Source organism: Oculina patagonica, chromosome 4 (assembly GCF_052425735.1).
Source record: "Oculina patagonica isolate OP01 chromosome 4, crgOcupat, whole genome shotgun sequence".
Taxonomy (NCBI): Eukaryota; Metazoa; Cnidaria; class Anthozoa; order Scleractinia; family Oculinidae; genus Oculina; species Oculina patagonica.
In genome coordinates this window covers 49,305,440-49,324,126 of record NC_135761.1, presented here as the reverse complement: position 1 = coordinate 49,324,126, position 18,687 = coordinate 49,305,440, and the positions used below count along the sequence as shown (strand labels likewise).

Below are 18,687 nucleotides of genomic sequence, written 5' to 3'. Positions count from 1 at the left end.
TGGTTTCTGCATAGCTACTTACTATGGTTTCTGCTATGCTCAAAGGGTCTGAAAAAAATAGCAAGGTAAGAAATGTAATTATAATGCCAATATTTCGTAAGGCACTGCCTTTCTTTTTCAGGGTCCTCGTTTACCCAGAGTCATTATTTGTAAGACCCTGAAGAAGAAGGCAGTGCCTTTAGAAATTTTGGCATTGAAATTACCGTATTTATTCGATTAAGCGCCCACCCTGTAGGTAGGAAAGTAAGCGCCCAGCATCGAATAAGCGCCCACCCCCACCCCCTAAAATATTGACGTGCACGAGAGGAGTGAAATAGACAAAGTACTACCAAGAGACTACCCCAAAGACCAAGCTTTCTCTTACAGAAAACTTTCAATGATCAGTAAAAAATTGGCTTTTGGACATCTTCACGTTCTGTTCAGTATTATTTACTTTTTTCTTGCAAAATAAGCGTTCTACTTGCTTAATCAGTGGTGAACATTAAATAAGCGCCCAGCCTCAAGCGCCTACTCTCAAGGTCCAAAATTTAATAAGCGCCCAGGGCGCTTAAACGAATAAATACGGTATATTCCTTTACTGTAAAATCAGCCTTGCTCCTTTTTGTTTATTCATAATTTTAGAGCTGATTAGATCCTCCATCAGTAGGATCCGGTGCTTCTGTTTTTGTTACGCTGGTCCTTGCTTCCATAATGGGAGGGGGGAGCTTAAAATGAGTTTTCGCAGTATAAACAGCAATTCCACACACCGTTCTGTTTATTTATACCCGTAATCATGACGGTTGTAATTTATTCCTTCACTTTTTATCGTTATATATTTTTCCTATTTCAGAAGAGATGTCTATTTTAAATCAAGTAGCTGCCAAAACCATCAAGTAATAAGCTACCAGAGAGGACGACTGAAATTCGAACTACGTTTAATGCATCCTTCCGTTTCATTTTTCTTCATTGTTATATTACCTTGATGTCGTCAAAAGACCAGTTTGCAGTTTTTTTGCACCATTTTTCTGATAATTTTGTCACGTCCTGCTAACATACGGTTGTTAGTTTCCAAGGACTCGAGTCTTCTAATTCTCAGCTTTCGATCATGGGAAGTATTTGCTGTTATTTTTTTTTTTATAAAACAGTGGTTATCAGTGACGTTATTAAATTCGTCATCAACAGTTAAAGAAAAGAAGGAAAATGCTTGAAATAACAGAAATCACAGTAAGAACGAGAACAAAAAATAAATACAACCTCATACAAGAAGAGCTACAAAGAAGCTGGAACGACGTTCAAAAATTCAGTAAAAGATTAACTGTACAAAGCCGGAAGAGACAAGAACTCATCTGAGGCAAGGAGAAGTAAATTTATTAGCACACAAATGAAAAGATGCAGTAGTCTACAACAATTGTTAATTTTCAAGTTTAATTTTTTTTAATTTACCTTAGCATGATTCATACAGTATACACTACTTTTATTACTTTATTATTTTAGTGTCCCCAGTTAGCTAGCCTGAGTTGCAGACTAACTAAACCCCATACCACGGTTTAGTTAGTCTGCAACGCAGGCTACAGTTAGCTTAAGACACATTTATGTAACAATTTCAATGTTTTTATTTAATGTCAGATGCTCTAAAACCAAAAGTATTTTTCAATAAAGCGCTTAGCTAACATCTCCACGGTGGTTTTAAGAACATGATGGCCGCACTTTATTGATTTCCACTGAGCCCACCACGTGATTAAAGTCGCGCCACTTGAACACGTTCCCCTCCCCTCTCCGGCACGACTGATACAAATACTTGATATCTTTGTCTGTTAAAACTTTATTCCAGATGTTGACACCTGTCATTTGACCGACGAAGCTTTCATGTTGTTCAAAGCCTCCTTCCACTGCGTCTTGCTCCTGTCCTAATACCAGGGCTCCACCGTCACGGATCACATGGCCTATGGAAATGTTAAAAAACGATGGATTAATAAGTTATTTCCTCGATTTGAATAGTATTTCTTGTCGCTGGCGGTACAAGGGCCGTAGCCTGAGGGAATGTCCATGGTTAAATTCTTTTCATAGGTATTTACTTTCCCCCTTTAACATGCAAAAAACAACACCAAAAACGAAAAAGCGCCTATGGCCATAACTCTCAGAGCAGTTTATGATGACCCGATGCGCATGCTTACCTTCGTAATTGATTGGTCGAACAAAAACTACCTCAAAGTCAATCAAAAATATCTCATTAAATGACATTGCATATATTTTCAATTTTGTGAAGTGTGCGATTACTTGTACGTAACTTACTAAATTACCGCAAACTTCGTCTAGTTATAATAAGCCCCAAATTTTTTTATAATAAAGTCCATTTAATTATAGCTTTTAAAGACAGATAAAAATTTTCCGATCCGATCGATTATCCATACTCTTTATTTTGACCCTTTGATAGATTCCCATATATGACAATGTTGTTTTAAGAGATTATTCCGTGTCCCGATAGATATGTTCCGCACTACAGATAGATAAATGTCCGCACTAGACTTCTTTCCGTTCTCTTTCCGATTCCTCTCTTGTGCGCGTTTCACGAGACTCGACTCAGACCTCAAAGGTCAAAATCGGCCCAGTCCCTAGCTTATTTACAACACCCTTCGCAGGGCTTTTTCGTATTTTATATTATTAACGTTAGGAGATGCTCAGAGCTGGACTTGGTTTGGGTTTTTATATCGTTACCGTTAGAGAGTTTTACAAAGGGTTGTTCTTAAAGGCACAAATAGAAACCTGTAGATTTCTGAGACGCAAATTCCTAAAAATGCCGCCGCCCCCTACTCCCTTATAAGCCCTCCCCGAAAATATAATATGCATAAAGGGACGTTGAGCAAATACAAGCCTATGGTTTATTTCGGGATTTTACGGTGTATGAGGTATAAATATACTAGTTAGGAGGCCATATTTGGAAATATATTTGTTTCTTGGTCAGTTTCTGACTTGGTACAAAACACTTTACATGTACCTTTTGCAAGACCTGTACCAGACTTCGCAACACTGCCATCTTTGAATAACTTCCATGATCCAGCGGTATTCTCCCACGTTACGCAGATGTGGTGCCACCTTCCGTTGTTAACAGTCATCGGAACAATCCTTTAAACAAAGCAGCAAAACAATTAAGAGGAAATCCGCCAGGACTTCGAGTAGTTATTGGACAAAATTATGTACCAAAACTATTTACACCTGATTGCAAGCTTTTGTGTTACTGCTTCAAATATCATATCGAAAGAAATCTTTTCTAACAACACCACACATCGAAAACACATTTGGAAGTTCCGCTGAATTCCACTGAATCTCTTAAAAGATGTAAGCTTTTGCCCATAGCTTGTGAACTTTAAATATTATTTTCTCAGACTCTGACAAGAAATTGTTGTACCAGAATTATTTCCACCTTATTGCAAGCTTTTTTGTTACTGCTTCAAATATCTTATCAAAAGAAATCTTTTCTAACAACACCACACATCGAAAACACATTTGGAAGTTCCGTTGAATTCCACTGAATCGCTTAAGACGAATTTACGAAATGGCTACACGTGAGATTTTGCCCATATATACCTTGTGAACTTTGAAATTCATTTTCTCAGACTTTGATAAGAAATTGTTGTTGGTGTTATCACGGATAATTACTTACATCTTTACCTTTTATTAAGGGTAGGAAATAACGCAATATAGGATTTTAATTATTCTGGAAATTGATTTTTGTCCAACTTTAATAAATATTACTCGACTTCCTAGTGGATTCCGTCTTAAGCTCTTCTACGCTAATCCAATTTTATGAGAAAGCGTTCAGCCTTCATATCCAAAATAAATTGGAAGTGTTTCTTCCACACTATCGCTTTCTAATCTTTTTTTTTTCGCCATCTTGACTAGTTGATCGATTTGCAAACAACGTCGCTTACGGGTAGGCCCTTATCGATTGTGCTACACCCTTTTCTTTCTATGAAGAAATTGTTTTTCCGGCACGGGCTGAATGTTATTATTATCATTATCACTATCGTTATCGTTATCGTCATCGATGTTATAATTATTTTCGTTATCGTTATCGTTATTATTATTATTATTATTACTATTATTGAAAAAAATTCTTGTGCACATTCTTAGATTATAGGTTTAGTTCCTTGTGCTGTAATTACAATTATACAAATGTATGTCATGAACCGTTCATCAAATTGTCGTTAGCATGAACATTTGAAAAGTGTTTTTTTTATCATTCTAATTTAATGGCTGATTTTTTTCCGTTAAGGGCAAGGAAGAGTTTTATATGGTTTAGTTAAAAACATATACGTTAAGTATATACCGGTATTAAAACAGTGGAAAGCGCTTTTGGCGCGCGCTGATTGGCTACTCAAACTCAGAATATCCTTTGCTATTCACCTCCGAGCAACGTGGCGAGAAAACTAATCTTTGAAGGGTTAAAAACTAGTCAAAAGTCATTCTTTCGGGCTTTACCGTACCCAAATTCGCAAGAAGCCAATCAGAAGCGCGATCTACTGTCCTGATATCCTACGATATCAAGTCACTGACCTGATATGCCACTATATCACGGTCACTTTGGAGTAAAGTAGTGTTACCGAGCGATGAATTGAAAAGAGGTTTTACCAATAAAACAGAACCTCGTAATTTAAATTTAGCTGGTGTTAAGCGATAGTAAAAGGAGAAAAACTTTCCCGCCAAAACTAAACTTAAGCGCGCTCGTCAATTGCGCGATGTTTGCCGACGTGTACTGAAACATTCAGAAACAATGGAGTTGGAATTTCCACATTTTTCGCGAAATTTTGATTTTGAAAATTTAGAGAATGAAACTCCAAACAAACGAGTGGAACAAAAGGCAGAAGAGGAACTTGATAAAAGTGTTGAAGAACAAAAAGGTATCAACACAAGCAGGTCAACGCAATTTGCAGTACGCACCTGGCAAGCATGGCTTCAACAGAGCGTTAATTAAATATATAACCGAATTTTTGGCTGAATTTGGGTACGGTTAATACCTAATCGTACCCTTTTGGTACGCTTCGGCTGCATATCAGGCTCGTTTGGTCTCGCCATGGGTATTTTGGCTCGACTGCGTCTCGCCAAAATACGAACCATGGCTCGACCAAACTCGCCTGATATGCCGCCGAAGCGTACCAAAAAGGTACGATTAGGTATAAATATCATCTCACTGTGTTAGTATATACTTCGCAGCGAGGTAAATATCCACAACTAGCCACCGACACTGAGGAGAATAGTTGTTAAATATTGTATTTTACAAATTTTTAACACAAGCAAAATTAAAGTCTTGGGTTACTTTACGGCTGACTTAAAAATATTTCTTTACCTCCCAACTCAATTTAGAGAACGATCATGTTTTGCTTCCTCCATGCACCCACGATTTCTTATCAGTATTGATACGAATAAGTTATTTTTAAACTGTAGCGCGCAAAAAAGAAAATGAGTTACCTAGCTTCGATGTCTGCCACCCGAAAAGTTTTGCCGTTTTCTTCGAGAAGCAGTTCGTTGTCTGTTCCAGGAACAGCATAGCTCAGCAGTGCACCGCCAGTGGTGTCAGTGGTTTTAATCCATAGACAAATTGTCACGGCTGTGAGTCTTGGCATACCACGTTTGATGACGTAATTACCGGTTTCTTTTTCCTCGAACGACAGAAAGTATGAGGTGTCTGAAACAAAAAAAAAATGAGGCCTTTCTCCATCTGGGCGATGTTTTGTTTAATCTATTGACATGGTAAGCAGAAGTGATTTTATTTGCTTATATTTGCGTAAAATCCCGAATATATATATATTTATTATATAAACATCAGTAAAATACCAGGAAATCTTTCGCACGAAAAAATCATATCTTCACACGTGAAAATAACATGTTATTTTCACATGTGAAGATATCGATTTCGGAACATTTTCTGGCAAGTGTGCCCTGTTTCAATGCTTAATGAGCCAAAGAAAATCGATATTAAGTCGAAACATCCTCGGATCTTCCTCGGCAATCTTCGGCAATCTTCGGATATCTTCGGAAATTTTCGGAAAAGTTCGGAAAATGTTCGGAAACATTCGTACGACCTTCGGACAACATTTTGAAAATCTTCGGAAATCCTCGGAAAACGGTCGGAAATCTTCGGAAAATCGTCAAAAACATGGTAATTAGTAGGTTTATATAATAAACAGAATATTACATGGTTGCTTGGAGATATGAAGTTTATCTTCTCGTGTTCAAATCAATTTCCCACTCGTTCGCTGCGCTCACTCGTGAGATATCGATTTGAACACTCGAAGATAAATTTCATATCTCCGCGCAACCATGTAATATCCTCTATATATCTAGGGCATCTACAAGTTTTTGTCGACTTTTGGGCAGGATAATCGGCCAAACGTAGGTTGGAAGGGATGTTATGGTCCATGTGGGGTATCAGATTATAAGGGTCATAGAAATAAATCTTTTAGAAAGAGATCTGCAGCAATATTTCCATGTAGAATTACACGCTTTTGAAGATAAGTTCCCCTGTTTGTAATGTGTAAGCTTTAAATAACAATAAAATTACAACAGAATGGTTTTACGATTGAGAATTTAATGGAGCGGCTTTACGTGTACGATTTAGAGTCGAAAGGAATATTGATTAGTTAATAAAAACTCGTATCACTCAGTTAACCAATCAGATGCCAAATCAAAAACTTATAGTGATCACACTCGAGTTTCCCGCACTCAGTTGGCGCCGCTATATGCTCCGGTCACGTGCTCCGACATTTCATTTTTCACTGCGTTGTTAACGTTTTGCTGTGATTGGTCAATTTATTTGCTTTGGTTTTGGCTTTACGACACTCAAATTAAAACCACCCTATAAAAGTCTATCATTTATAATGAAAATAAAATCTTGCATAGTGCATGCGATGGTTGTTTAGAGATTTAAAAGTGCTCTACCAGCTTGAGAGAGTTGATGTCCTGTACATATAGTCAGTAGAGAGTTTCACTCACGTGAAAGTGTGAGTTGTTTTAGTTTAATTTCCGGAGGAATGGTGTTCGGTTATATTCTATGCGTACCTGGTGTAATGATGGGTCCCTGTATCTGTGGTCTCGTTTCCAACTCTCTTACCCTCTTTTCCAATCTGGCAATTTTTGTTTTGGTTTCTTCTAGTTTCCCTGTTGATAAAGATGTTTCTAAAGTGACTGTGTGGTCTTTTTAGAAAAATATCTAATAAAACTGTAATAATCATTTCAACTGCAACAACAACAACAACAACAACTTTTTATTCGCACCCTTAATTAAATTAAATTTACAATACAGACAGGAATAAAAATAAAATAAAGTGCATGGCTGCCCAAAATAACCAACATTGGTTAATAAGATTGGGCAGCCATCCTTAGTGCCGAAATTGCCTAAAATTGCGTGACATAGCCCCTCTAAGAAATTTAGTGAAAAAAGGTGGAAAATAAATTATATGGACAGATTTACTAACAGAAAAAATGAATTGAAAATAAGAGTTATAAATAGTTTAGTTAATAGCTTGCAATAATGCTTGATTTGAACTTTTTCTTAAATTGTTTAAGTGACAGAAGCTTAATGTTATCACTGATAGCATTCCAGATGTTAGCGCCCTGATATCTAATCAACTCAAGTTTCAATGGACAGAGGAGTGAATATATAGGTCAGAACTGTTGCAATGCGAGCCTGTACTGAACTCATGATCGACGAGAAGAGTCTTGAATAGGTGGACCTTTGAGTGTGTGTGTGTTTTCTGTGGCGATTCGAATAGATTACAACACTACAAATCGCTGGGAAGGGAGAGTGGGGGATGGCATGCGCAGAGAATATGGTGGAAGACTGAGAGGACGCGAAGGGAGGAGGCCAATCTGCCAAAACTGCTCACAGACAGGAGCATTTTTATTAGTGTATATTTAGAACTTTTGCCGAGTGTAGCTAGTGTATAGCAGTCTTATAGCCATTTAACTTTTTTATGGCCACCACGTTGTCTTAAAATTGTTGGTCATCCTGAATGATAAAAGAAATTCAATATACTCAAAAGAATATCCATGAGATCTAGCAAAGCTTATTGCATGCCCGATATATGTTGAGAATTTGAGTTTTTCCAGCCTGGTTTGGACCATGTTTCTGATTACTGTTGGTTGAACACTTCTGTGCAGAAGTGCTCTCTTTCTCGCAATAAGTTGCGCCGAAATGAACTTCTATAAGACTTAAGTGAGTTTTTCACATTTGCTTCACACTTAATCGTCTTAGCGTCTATTTTCTCTTTTTTTTGGTATGAGACAAGTTTTATATACGGTCTAAAGGCGATTTTTCTTTTCACCCAGTTGTCATAGCTTATGCTAGTGAGCCCAGGGGGGTAATGTTAGTCACTTTTTATTTCCTAATAAATACGCTCAAGACTTTTCTTGGTCTAGAAAATAGGTCTACAGAGTGCCATCTATACAAGCAAGCGCGGATCCATACCTGTTTCCACCGTTTCAAGGAAATCGGTCAGATTTTTTAAATAGTAAAACGCAACACTCATTTATTCAAACAAATAAATTAATTATTACAAAAACTGCCAATTTTCAACACTTCATCTGGAGTAAAACAAAAACGGTTATTACCTTGCCTGCTTTACTCAAAATACAAGGGAATGGTACTTGAGGGAGGCAGAAGTTCCTCTGGGAGTAAAAATCTAAAAGTTTTCCGGTGGGAGCATGCCCCTGACCCCCTTTCCGCTCCCCAGGGGGCTTAAGCCTTCGGTACTCTTGTTATCAGAAAACAGCCATCATTTTCCCTGGATCCGCGCCTGACAAGGGTTAGCACTTAAACAATATATGGTTAAAAAGGAGGTCTATGTCACGAATAACACATCACAATTTTGCCTATTATTTCATGTCTGTGAATGCGAAACCTCCTCGCTCGAATCCTCCTCCTCCTCTATCCCTGTTTTAATTTTTTTCTGGTTTTACTTACTGTTACCTTTTAGCGGTGCCGTTACCTTGGTAACCTTTTCGTACAAAGTGTCAATGGCGTTTTGCGTTTCATTCAGTTCTCCTGTTGATAAAAACATTTTTAAGGAGGTGTCAGTTTGGTGCCACGCTCAATAGAATTCAATTGCAGTCATCTCTGTTTTTATCCTAGTTTTACTTTGCTGTTACCTTTTTGCTGTGTCTCTAACTTGGTAACCTTTTCAGACAAAGCGTCAATCGCTTTTTGCGTTTCGTTCAGTTCCCCTGTCAAAAAACATTTGAGGAAGCTTAGTGTTGGCGAGAACGCCAAACAAAAGTCAGTAAATTGGATTATAAGCTCATGTAAGCTTGCAGGACCCTTGTAGGCTTTCGCACATTTATTCTAATGAGATCATGCATCAAAAGTATAACGAATAATACAGCATTTTATTGGTGTTTGAATTTTTTGGCCACATTAAAGTTTGAACCCTTTTTAATTCATTTTTTGTCTGTGAGAAACAAAACCTAAAAAGTAACTGTGCTTTCTCAAAGTAAATAAATTGCAACTATTTAAATTCAAGTTCAAACGTACAGAAGAGAGGAATGGCAAAGAATAGCAAACGCTTGTCAATAATTGATTAATGGCCTCTAAGTTTTTGTCGTTCCTTCATTTACAGTATAGGACAGTGAAACCTTGATTTAACGAGCCTCGATATAACGGTAAACCAAACGATATTCTTGACTCTAGTAGTAGTGACATAAATTTAAACCCGATATAACCCTGATAACGAAACCTCGTTATAACGAGCATATTTTGCAGTCCCTTGGATCGTCGTTGTATCGAGGTTCGACTGTACATACACATAATGAATTCCTCTTACCATGTATGCATGAAGGCTGTCCACCACTCCATTTACCGGACGGCAGGCACAGTCTAGCAGCCGGTCCAATCATACGATATCCCGGATGACAAAAGAATGACACAAAATCCCCAGTCCAGTACCGGGAACCACGTTTTAGTCCGTTTGGCGGGGTGCCAGGATCACCACAATTGACCAAGACTAACAAGATAACAAGACAGATAAAATTGGACAGCCCCCATCCACCCCCGGCCTCCCCCGAGGGTACCCTATATCAGGTATGTGCGTCACCCAAAGGTATTGTTTTCAAGCCTTGTACATGTTGTTCTAAAATAGGGTATAGATCGGTATAGTTTTTGGCCATTTTGGACTGGGATAAGGTATGGTTTGTGTACACTGTCAACAATTAAGTATAACTGGTAAAAAGAACTATTTTCATGATTAGTAATATTCGGTAATTTGTATGCCATCTACAATTTTTACGTACCAAACCAAAGCAGGTCCTGAAGTAGAGTGATTGTTTCAGGAAACGCGCCCGTACACCCCACCCAAAATTTCTGAACAGTAACCTCTGAAAAGAGAGCCTATGTTCGTTGTATCAAACAAAATCTATTCACATACCTAAGTTTGTACTAGCTTCCGCTGTCCCGTTCTTGTCATTATGGAATAGGCACGTGTAGACCCCAGTATCGTTCGGTTTAAAGTGATAAATGATCAATTCACTCTTTATTATGTCTTTTCCGCGATGCACTGCTGCAGGTAAAACGCGTTGCCCATCCTTGAACCATTTGACATCAGGTAGAGGCGAACCACCGGCAGCACAAGTGACTTTGACAACATCGCCAACTTTCTTCACCTGAATTTTACTCGGAGGACTTGACGTAAAATAGGGATTTACTTAAGGAAACAGAAAAACAACATGATTAGCTCATGCTTTCATCACAAAAGTCTTACAGGGCGTTTAATTGAGGACCCCCTGCCCCACCTAAAGGCTTAAGTCGCAATTTTTAAAAAGCGATCAACTTTGTGGTGCTGAAGCTTTCATTTAGAGCTGTCCCAAAGATGCTCGAAATTTCCCAAAAAGTTGCTCGAAACAGTTCTTAAACTTGCCAGAAAGTTGCCCCAAATCCAAAAAGTTGCTCTTGAAGAAAATTTTTTCCAGACATAAGCATATCTCGTTAAAGGAATGATATCCAAGTATTTTCATGTAATTTAACTGCAACATAATTAAAGGTTTTCTTCCACTAAGAACAGTCGTGAAAATACCGATGACGTCAGGTTTGCTGACAAGTTTCTAATGTTGCATGATCCTAAAGTTCAAGCATCTTCTGAACTTCCTCGGAAATCCTCGGCAAATATCCTTATACTTCGTAGAAGTTCGACAAATGCTGGGAAACGTTCGTTTGACCTCCGAACAACACTCTGATAATCTTCGGTCTTGAAGTTGCAAAAAGTTGCTCGAAAGTTGCTCGAAAGGAAAAAAGTTGCTCGAAAGACGAAAAGCTGCCAAAAAATTGCCTAGCATCCTTGACACTGGGACAGCCCTACTTTCATTAGCTGTTTATTCAACTTTGCTTTTTGAAAATGCCGTGGCAACATCATACTGTAATTATAATTGCATGCGGTTTTGGTCAAATGTCGTCTACGACATAATTCTTTAATTAGCTAGTTATTTTTTTTTTATAAAACAGTATTGCAAGATTTATATGATGTAACATTCTATTAAAATTTCGGCTTGATTTTATATCACTTTCCGCTTTTTTCTGACTTTCTGTAATAAAATAGTGAAATCCAAGATGGCAGAATCTAATTGCGTCATATGACGTCATAGCCTTAAAAAATAAAGTCAACTTGTGGAGCAAGCTAAGGTCTTTGATGTAAATTAATTTTCATCTGCGAAATCCTCGGGGAGGGGTAACAACTCCCCCCTCCCCTTAACCCACCCACTTCCCCATACCACAGCACGAGTATGAATTTGCTTGTACATACGAGGCTTAACATTGTTTGTATTGTTCAAACACAAAGACTTATTGTTAAGAGAAAGAATACTTAAAAGGTATTTTATCTTTAGCGGAAAAGCTTCGTGAATCTGTACCCCGGCTTTTTATTTTAACCCAAAGTTTGTCAGCGGGGCCCTGATTATTTATTCAACAAACTTCAGGATTTTGAGTTATCGTGATATTATGTCAGAATCTTAACTTACCCACGTCTTCTACATCGACCGTAATCACTTGGAACTTATCACCCAACTGATTTCGTCCGCGGCAAAAATAAGATCCTTTATCTTCTTCTGTTGTGTTTATAATCGTAAGCTTGTTACCAGAAATAACATGTCTGTTGTTAGCAGATTCTATCCATTTAATCTCAGGGGTGGGATAGCCAACAATGTCACAGGTGAGAATAGTATCCCACGTTTTGTAGGCTGTTATAAATTTTTTTGGTGTCGCCGTCTCAAGTCGTTCTGGAACTGAAAACAGCATGAACGTGAGAAAAGTTGAATTTATTTGATATATACAGTGGAACTCCAATTTCCGTCTCTGCCAAACCCTCGATTTGTCTTTTCCAGTTGGCCTTTCCCTACACTAGGCCGTAACACTACAATTTCACCCCCAATAGAATTTAAACATTAAATTTTACGGGACTTTGATCGAGTATTTTGTCAATTTTTATTATTGCTATTTTACTGTTTGTAATAAAATTTTAATCTTTTTTTTAATTTGTAAATTTTAAATTTTTATATTTTTAATCTTAGTTAGACAATATTGTAATTCGTAGTTATTCTTAATTATAGCTTAATTCATTTTTATACACTTCCAAGAAGTTTTTATTTTTTATATTTTGTATTTTTATTTCGTGGCGCACCTGAAAACTAGCTGTTTAGCTAAGTGCTGCTGATCACGTTAAATAAAGATTGTATTGTATTGTATGCATGAAAACGTCATATGCAATGCTCAAAATTCACCACCAACCGACCAGCACCAATAGAATTTAATAAAATACGAAATTAATTCTCTTTTAAACGAGAATAAAGTGAGAATCTTGAAAATTTTACCAATTTTATTCCGCAATTTTGGTCCGTTATAGCGAATATTAAATTTACCATAGTTGGTTCGAAATTTTTGGAAGGTAGTAGTTACTCCTAGTTGCGAAGCGAGTGTTAATATTATGCTAAGAAGTATGTGTACTGTCAATTCCAAATATATACTCCATAAGTGATTGAATGAGATCTAACGTGTTTTCAAAATGTGGTCCTTAGAAGAATAAATTATTATTGGTAATATTTATCGCTTTACATACCGTTCACCGTTACATTCACTGATAATTCAACTCTGCCCAACAGATTCTCCGCTGTACAGGTGTAAATACCGCGGTCTTCAAACTGGATATCCTTTAATGCCAAATGTCCCTTCTTCTGTTCCATTTCTTCTATCACGTGACCATTCTTAGACCACGTGATCACTGGCTGTGGAAACCCAATTGCTTCACAGGGTAATGTGACGTTCTTTTTCTCTTGAACTGTCACTGGAGAAGGTTTTGCAATGAAGTATGGTGGCTCTGGAAGATGAAAAAAGATCAAAAAGGCATTTAATTTGCTATTCTTAGGTTGTTGTCGTTGCAAGCCTTCTCTGTTTAACCCCTACCGTTATTTATGCCACAACTGGAAAAAAGAAATAGTGATTTAAAATGTATCTTCTGCAGTCGATTTGTTATTCTTTTATGTACATGCAAATCGCCCTCCAACCCTCCCTGCAAGTTCGATTTCTTTTTGGTCTTTGCACATGCTAACGAGGCTTGGAGGCCAATTTGTATGAACACAAAAGGATAACAAACACGTGACAAAGGGCACAGACAAACACAGTGAACCAAAATAACCTCAAGACCAATGCATTTAGCGTGCATTAAAGGCATGAAAAAGTGTGATTTAGTCACGATTAGTTTTGGTTTTACTCTTGCTTGGTTCAGAAAGTGACGCGTGTTTTTTAAACTGATCACCAAAAGTAGTTTTGCAAAACTAAAAGCAATGCGCAAACTATACTCATCCAATAAAGTTCGGCCCAAATTATGCAGGTTTAATTTGTGCTTCGGTAGTATCCAATTTTCACAAAACGTTAGGAGAAACTTAAGACAGCTATTTATCAGTTTCATATGAAAAGCCATGACTACAACCGCAATAAACGACAAAAACTCAATCGGTCACTTTTCTAAAACACTCCATAACTGTTTGGACAAAAATACAAATCACATCACAACATGCTAAAGGGTTAAATATCCAACAGACATTAAATCTTACCAAGCTGATATCTTTCATTGCGGGTTTTTTCATTCTGTGTACAATTCCCAGGGGGTCCTGGCCTTCCTCTGCCACCTCGCTTTCCCTGGGGACCGGGTGGACCAGTTGTTCCCTTTTTTCCTCTCCTACCACTCGGTCCGGAATGGCCCTGGGGGCCAGTACTTCCAGATGGACCGGGAGGTCCTGGTGGGCCTTGAGGCCCCACACCTGAAGAGATTGATGTATGACATCAGCAACACCATTTAAAGCTAAAGTTAACGACGTCTTGATCAGTGTGAAGTTTGATGAGAATTGTTTGTTTGTTTGTTTGTTTGTTTGTTTTTGTCGAGATTCTTATTGATTGTTTGTTTGTTTGTTTGTTAAGATAGGAGACATGTTTGTAATTTGCCATGGTTATTAGCTTAAACTTTCTCATATTTCTACTTAGCTTGTTGTAATTTGAGGACTGTTTCTTGGCTTAATTAAAGATATCCTTGTTCTAGCAGACTGTACAGTTTGGATTTGCACGAGTAAGCTGTCGACGAGGCGTTTGCTAAGAATTTACTTCTTCGTGTCCGTTAAAAAATCCATTAAAAGGTAAAGGTAAAAAAAAAAAATTAATTAAACGTAACATGATTAAAAATCCCAACTGGCAGGAGGCAGACCAGTTGGCTATTTACAAGCATGACCGAGGATTTGAACTCGGGACGACCGAGAACAAATCCAGATAGTGGTCAGAACGGGACATGAACTCGCTCGGGACCTCCAGATCTCAAGTCCGGCGCTCTAACCACTCGGCCACGCTGCCTCCATTTCATAAGCAGATCCATCTCGGTTCTTCAAGAAATAACACAGGCTTTCGGTGGGATTTCACTATCTTAATGTCTCAGTCAGTCTTCAAATTGTCGAAGAAATGTTTTCCTTCACAGCAATGTTTCCCAACCACTACAAGGCCCTTCAAGCAAATGTTATATTGGACGAGTCTTATATTTGACGAGTCTCATCGCTATAATCTGCCTATCTCAATATTTGAACTTAAAAAGAGTCCTTGGTATCATTTCGAGGGAGCTTTAAGTTTAAAATTGAGGTGTTTAATGTGAAGTTATGTGATGACTAATGTATCACGAGTCTTAACCTTGTTAAAATATTCACACTTTTTCTTTAAAGGTATACACAAAGATCACACAAAAGCTTCGTTTTTCACTAGACTTTACGCTTAGGCGACCAGTGAAACATCCTTTTTTAGAAGTTAAAAATACAGCAACTACAACAACAACAGTTTGGCTTATACTCTTGCCACAGGCTTTTCCGCTTGTGCGGTTTCTGGCCAATCCCGAAACATCCCGCCACGCTTGAGAAAAACCTCTGGTAGTTAGTGACTTAGAATAGATGAAAATCTTACCCAGTTTACAGACTATCTTTTCCTGACGTCCTTCCACTGTTTTATTCTGTTGAATAAAGACAAGATTGTGTTCAAGTTTCGTTGAATTCACCAACTGGGTGAGCAGGTTTTTCAATTACGGACTTAATCAATTGTAATGAACGACCGCCAAACATCGATAGGAAAGCTTGTCAAGATTAATAAGCTGTAATGAAACCTTGTCTTTCAACGTATTCAAAGGGAATATTGAAGTCAAGAACCATTTGAATGCAAGCCAACAAACATATTGACTTACTGGTAGAATATTCGCTTATGAAGCTACACTGATCAACACGTTGTTGGTGTAATGGGGAAAACACCAACATTCCATAAAAGGGTGGTTTTGAACTTCATTAAAATTATAGAATCTAAAATTTAAATTAATAAATAATTTCGTAATTAAAATTATAGAATTATAGAAAGCATTTGAAAATTTTGTGTTGTCTTGGACTACAGTGAGCGTGTTTACTGAACTGCAATAAGAACAGAAGAAGAACAAGAACGTTTTTAAGTTTAGTTGTGATAACAATTCAGAAGTAATATCAAAAAAGCGTTGAAATAAGAGTATAAACAGCATTGATGCTACAATTTGCATTAATTATTGCAAATTTTGTGCTGTTTTAGCAGTAACTCGGCTTTGAATTTAACTCCAGAAAAAGAAAAGAGCTTTAATTGGTTTAATAATATATCTCATTTCATTATAATTAAATTTTGTTATGTCTGTATATAGATTTTGACCTTTGTCATAAAAGGCGTTCGGCGTTGGATATCTGCACGCAAGTTCGACTTAATAAAACAAGCCGAAGCAAGAGCTTGCAAGACAAGCTATAACATTGCCTCTCTCGCCCTTCTCTGGAAATTAAGTTTACTTACAGAAATGAATCTACGGAGCTATACTGCATTAAAAAGGCATAGTTCATTAATGGGGAATCGAGAAGGAAGTAATCGCATGTTATAAAAGATTGAAATCTACTTACCTTTCGATAGCCATTCAAGTTTGAACAAACGCTGCTGCATTTTTGGCAAATGCTTGGACTATCCAAAGCCCTTTTGACAACAGTTTTCTTCATTTGCGATCCACTCTCACGCGAATGTGCAGAAGTTGGTTTAACAATCTCATGATTATCAAACCGATGCGGATGATTAATAACCAGTAAATCGCGTTCAACTTCTGCTACACGTGAGTCTAACCGATGCAGAGTATAACAAGTGAATCCAAGCGAACCCAGCGTAAGAATCAAATTGAACGATAGGACGAAAAGGAAAACGTTCGAGTTCTTTACGCTTTTGTTCTCCATGTTTGCTGATGTGTTTCTAGACTGAACGACTGATGAATACTTATTATATACCGCAAGGGTTTTGGATTTCAGACAACCACATTTTGTTGGCATGCATTCAGTTGACCTGCGGGGATGCGGGACTCTAACTGTGGACAGTTGACCAGACTTGGAACTGCTTTTTATACCAACACGAACACAGTAACTAAATTTCTTGTCTACAAGTTTAATTACACTGAAATAGCTATATATACTAAAATTATGGAGGAGTTTGAACTTCTTGACTTAAGAGAATTGCAAGGGTGGCTATCAACCGACAAGGCAATTGATCATAATACCAGAACGTACTCGCTGGAGTAAGGAGACCAACAAGGATCTTGCCGGAAAATATTAATTAATGTTTCAACAAGAGTTGGCTTTGACTCAAAATTACATTCAGGGAGGTCTTAGCTTTGACTGTTAAAAGGAAACCACAAACATAAGGGGCGTATTATAACTAGAATATCATACGTGAGATCTGAATTACCCAGAAAAGGCCATTCCAACATAACATACATATAACATAAGTATTCATTTTACCACTGGATGTTTTTACCGTTTTAAGTGCTTCTAGGAATAGCAGATAAACTAGATATTAAACATCTTTAAACTTATATAGGTCTTAACGCAGAAGTTAAACAACATCAATGTATTCCCTTGACTAATAATATATATCAATAACGGGTGTGAAGGAGATTATGCGGTAATCTACCCCAATTCATTTGAATTCCTGCCAATTCGTCACTGCCGGTGATGTTATGAAAACAACGTGGGAGCACTTCTAGTTTCAGGTCTAACGGTCAAATTAAAGTTGAGAATAAATGCCTCTCAACAGATGTCAACAACTAGCGGAACCTTAAATGACTCATTCGCGACATAAACAAAACAAATTAACGGACCTCAAATGAAACGGCATTATTAAACTAACAATAGACCGATCGAAACTAAAAAATAACTTTTGAGAAACTTTTCACTAGTCTTACAGACAATAACATCGCGGCTAAACTGACCAATCAACTTCATAGGACCAGAATTATAACATCAAAGAGTGATGACAATTTTTCACTTGACTCTGAAGAGAATTTCCACTCAGGTTGTCGAAACCTGAGTGCCGTTAAAGCGCCTTCCGATAAGCGCCACCTTTCCAAAAACGACCCCCCCCCCCCCCCCCCCACACACACACACACACACACACACACACACTCCTCCCCCCCTCTTTGAATGCGTCTCCCGAGAACGTTGACATAATCCATGGTTCACATTCTATCTGAACTGTTCACACCATTACCGCATAACAAAAGAATAAGTCTTCTAAGTGTGTCACCGTTAATTCCCATAAGGGCACGACTCCTTTTAAACAAAGATCTCTCTTTCGATCGTTTTACATGCATGTTCAGATGTTTGTGTCAAAAGTAAAATGTGCGCCCTTCCCTACTTAGCGTCCTGTCTCCACTTACTTTACTCCCGTGTGCTCCCACAATAAACTTATCGCCCGAGAACTAAATTGAATTATGACGGTGATTAAAATGAGAGCGGAGGCGTGGGGGAAAGGGCGGTAACGTCAATGCCGTATTTATTCGATTAAACGCCGCCCTCGAATAAACGCCGCATTTTAGTGCAGAAATATTAATAAACGCCGCCCTCGAATAAACGCCGCATTACGATGCGGCGTTTATTATAGACTCAAAAAGAAAATGCAGTGAAACATCAAGTTTGAGCAAGCCTAAAATAATTATTTTCCTTGATGGTAACAATGTTTTAAGGTATTGAAAATGGCTTTTGAGACAAGTACTACAACATGTTCCTGTTTTCAAAGTTCAAATGTTAAGTTACCATGCTGTTGTTTGCAAGAAATAAATCGAATTTTAAATAAACGCCGCCCTCGTATAAACGCCGCCCTCGAATAAA

General features: G+C 37.8%; 1 protein-coding gene across 3 annotated transcripts; it reads right to left on the bottom strand.

The window, feature by feature from the left end:
• Positions 1–1,327: 1,327 nt before the first annotated feature.
• LOC144650378 (uncharacterized) lies at positions 1,328–16,820 on the bottom strand. 3 transcript variants are annotated; one of them, XM_078510039.1, is made up of 13 exons: positions 16,441–16,818; positions 15,446–15,491; positions 14,065–14,271; positions 13,071–13,328; positions 11,977–12,240; positions 10,395–10,670; positions 9,795–9,974; positions 9,124–9,198; positions 8,945–9,019; positions 7,036–7,134; positions 5,446–5,662; positions 2,975–3,102; positions 1,328–1,922 (listed from the first exon to the last, which is right to left on the bottom strand). In XM_078510039.1, exons 1-13 carry the CDS (start codon positions 16,759–16,761, stop codon positions 1,666–1,668), a joined length of 2,403 nt encoding a protein of 800 aa, XP_078366165.1. In that variant the 5' UTR covers positions 16,762–16,818; the 3' UTR covers positions 1,328–1,665. The 3 variants fall into 3 exon arrangements, with proteins under 3 accessions (XP_078366165.1, XP_078366166.1, XP_078366167.1); XM_078510040.1 differs by lacking the exon at positions 9,124–9,198 and having other exon boundaries at positions 16,441–16,820; XM_078510041.1 differs by lacking the exon at positions 14,065–14,271 and having other exon boundaries at positions 16,441–16,817.
• Between the last annotated feature and the right edge of the window lie 1,867 nt (positions 16,821–18,687).

What these genes read in the sequence shown, in the direction of transcription:
- LOC144650378 (XM_078510039.1), bottom strand. Translation starts at nt 16,761, where the DNA reads ATGGAGAACAAAAGCGTAAAGAACTCGAACGTTTTCCTTTTCGTCCTA. An exon ending in ACAGCCTTCATGCATACATG is followed by an intron (nt 9,199 to 9,794) that starts GTAAGAGGAATT and finishes GTTTTTTGACAG; the next exon opens with GGGAACTGAACGAAACGCAA. An exon ending in GTTAGAGACACAGCAAAAAG is followed by an intron (nt 9,020 to 9,123) that starts GTAACAGCAAAG and finishes TTTTATCAACAG; the next exon opens with GAGAACTGAATGAAACGCAA.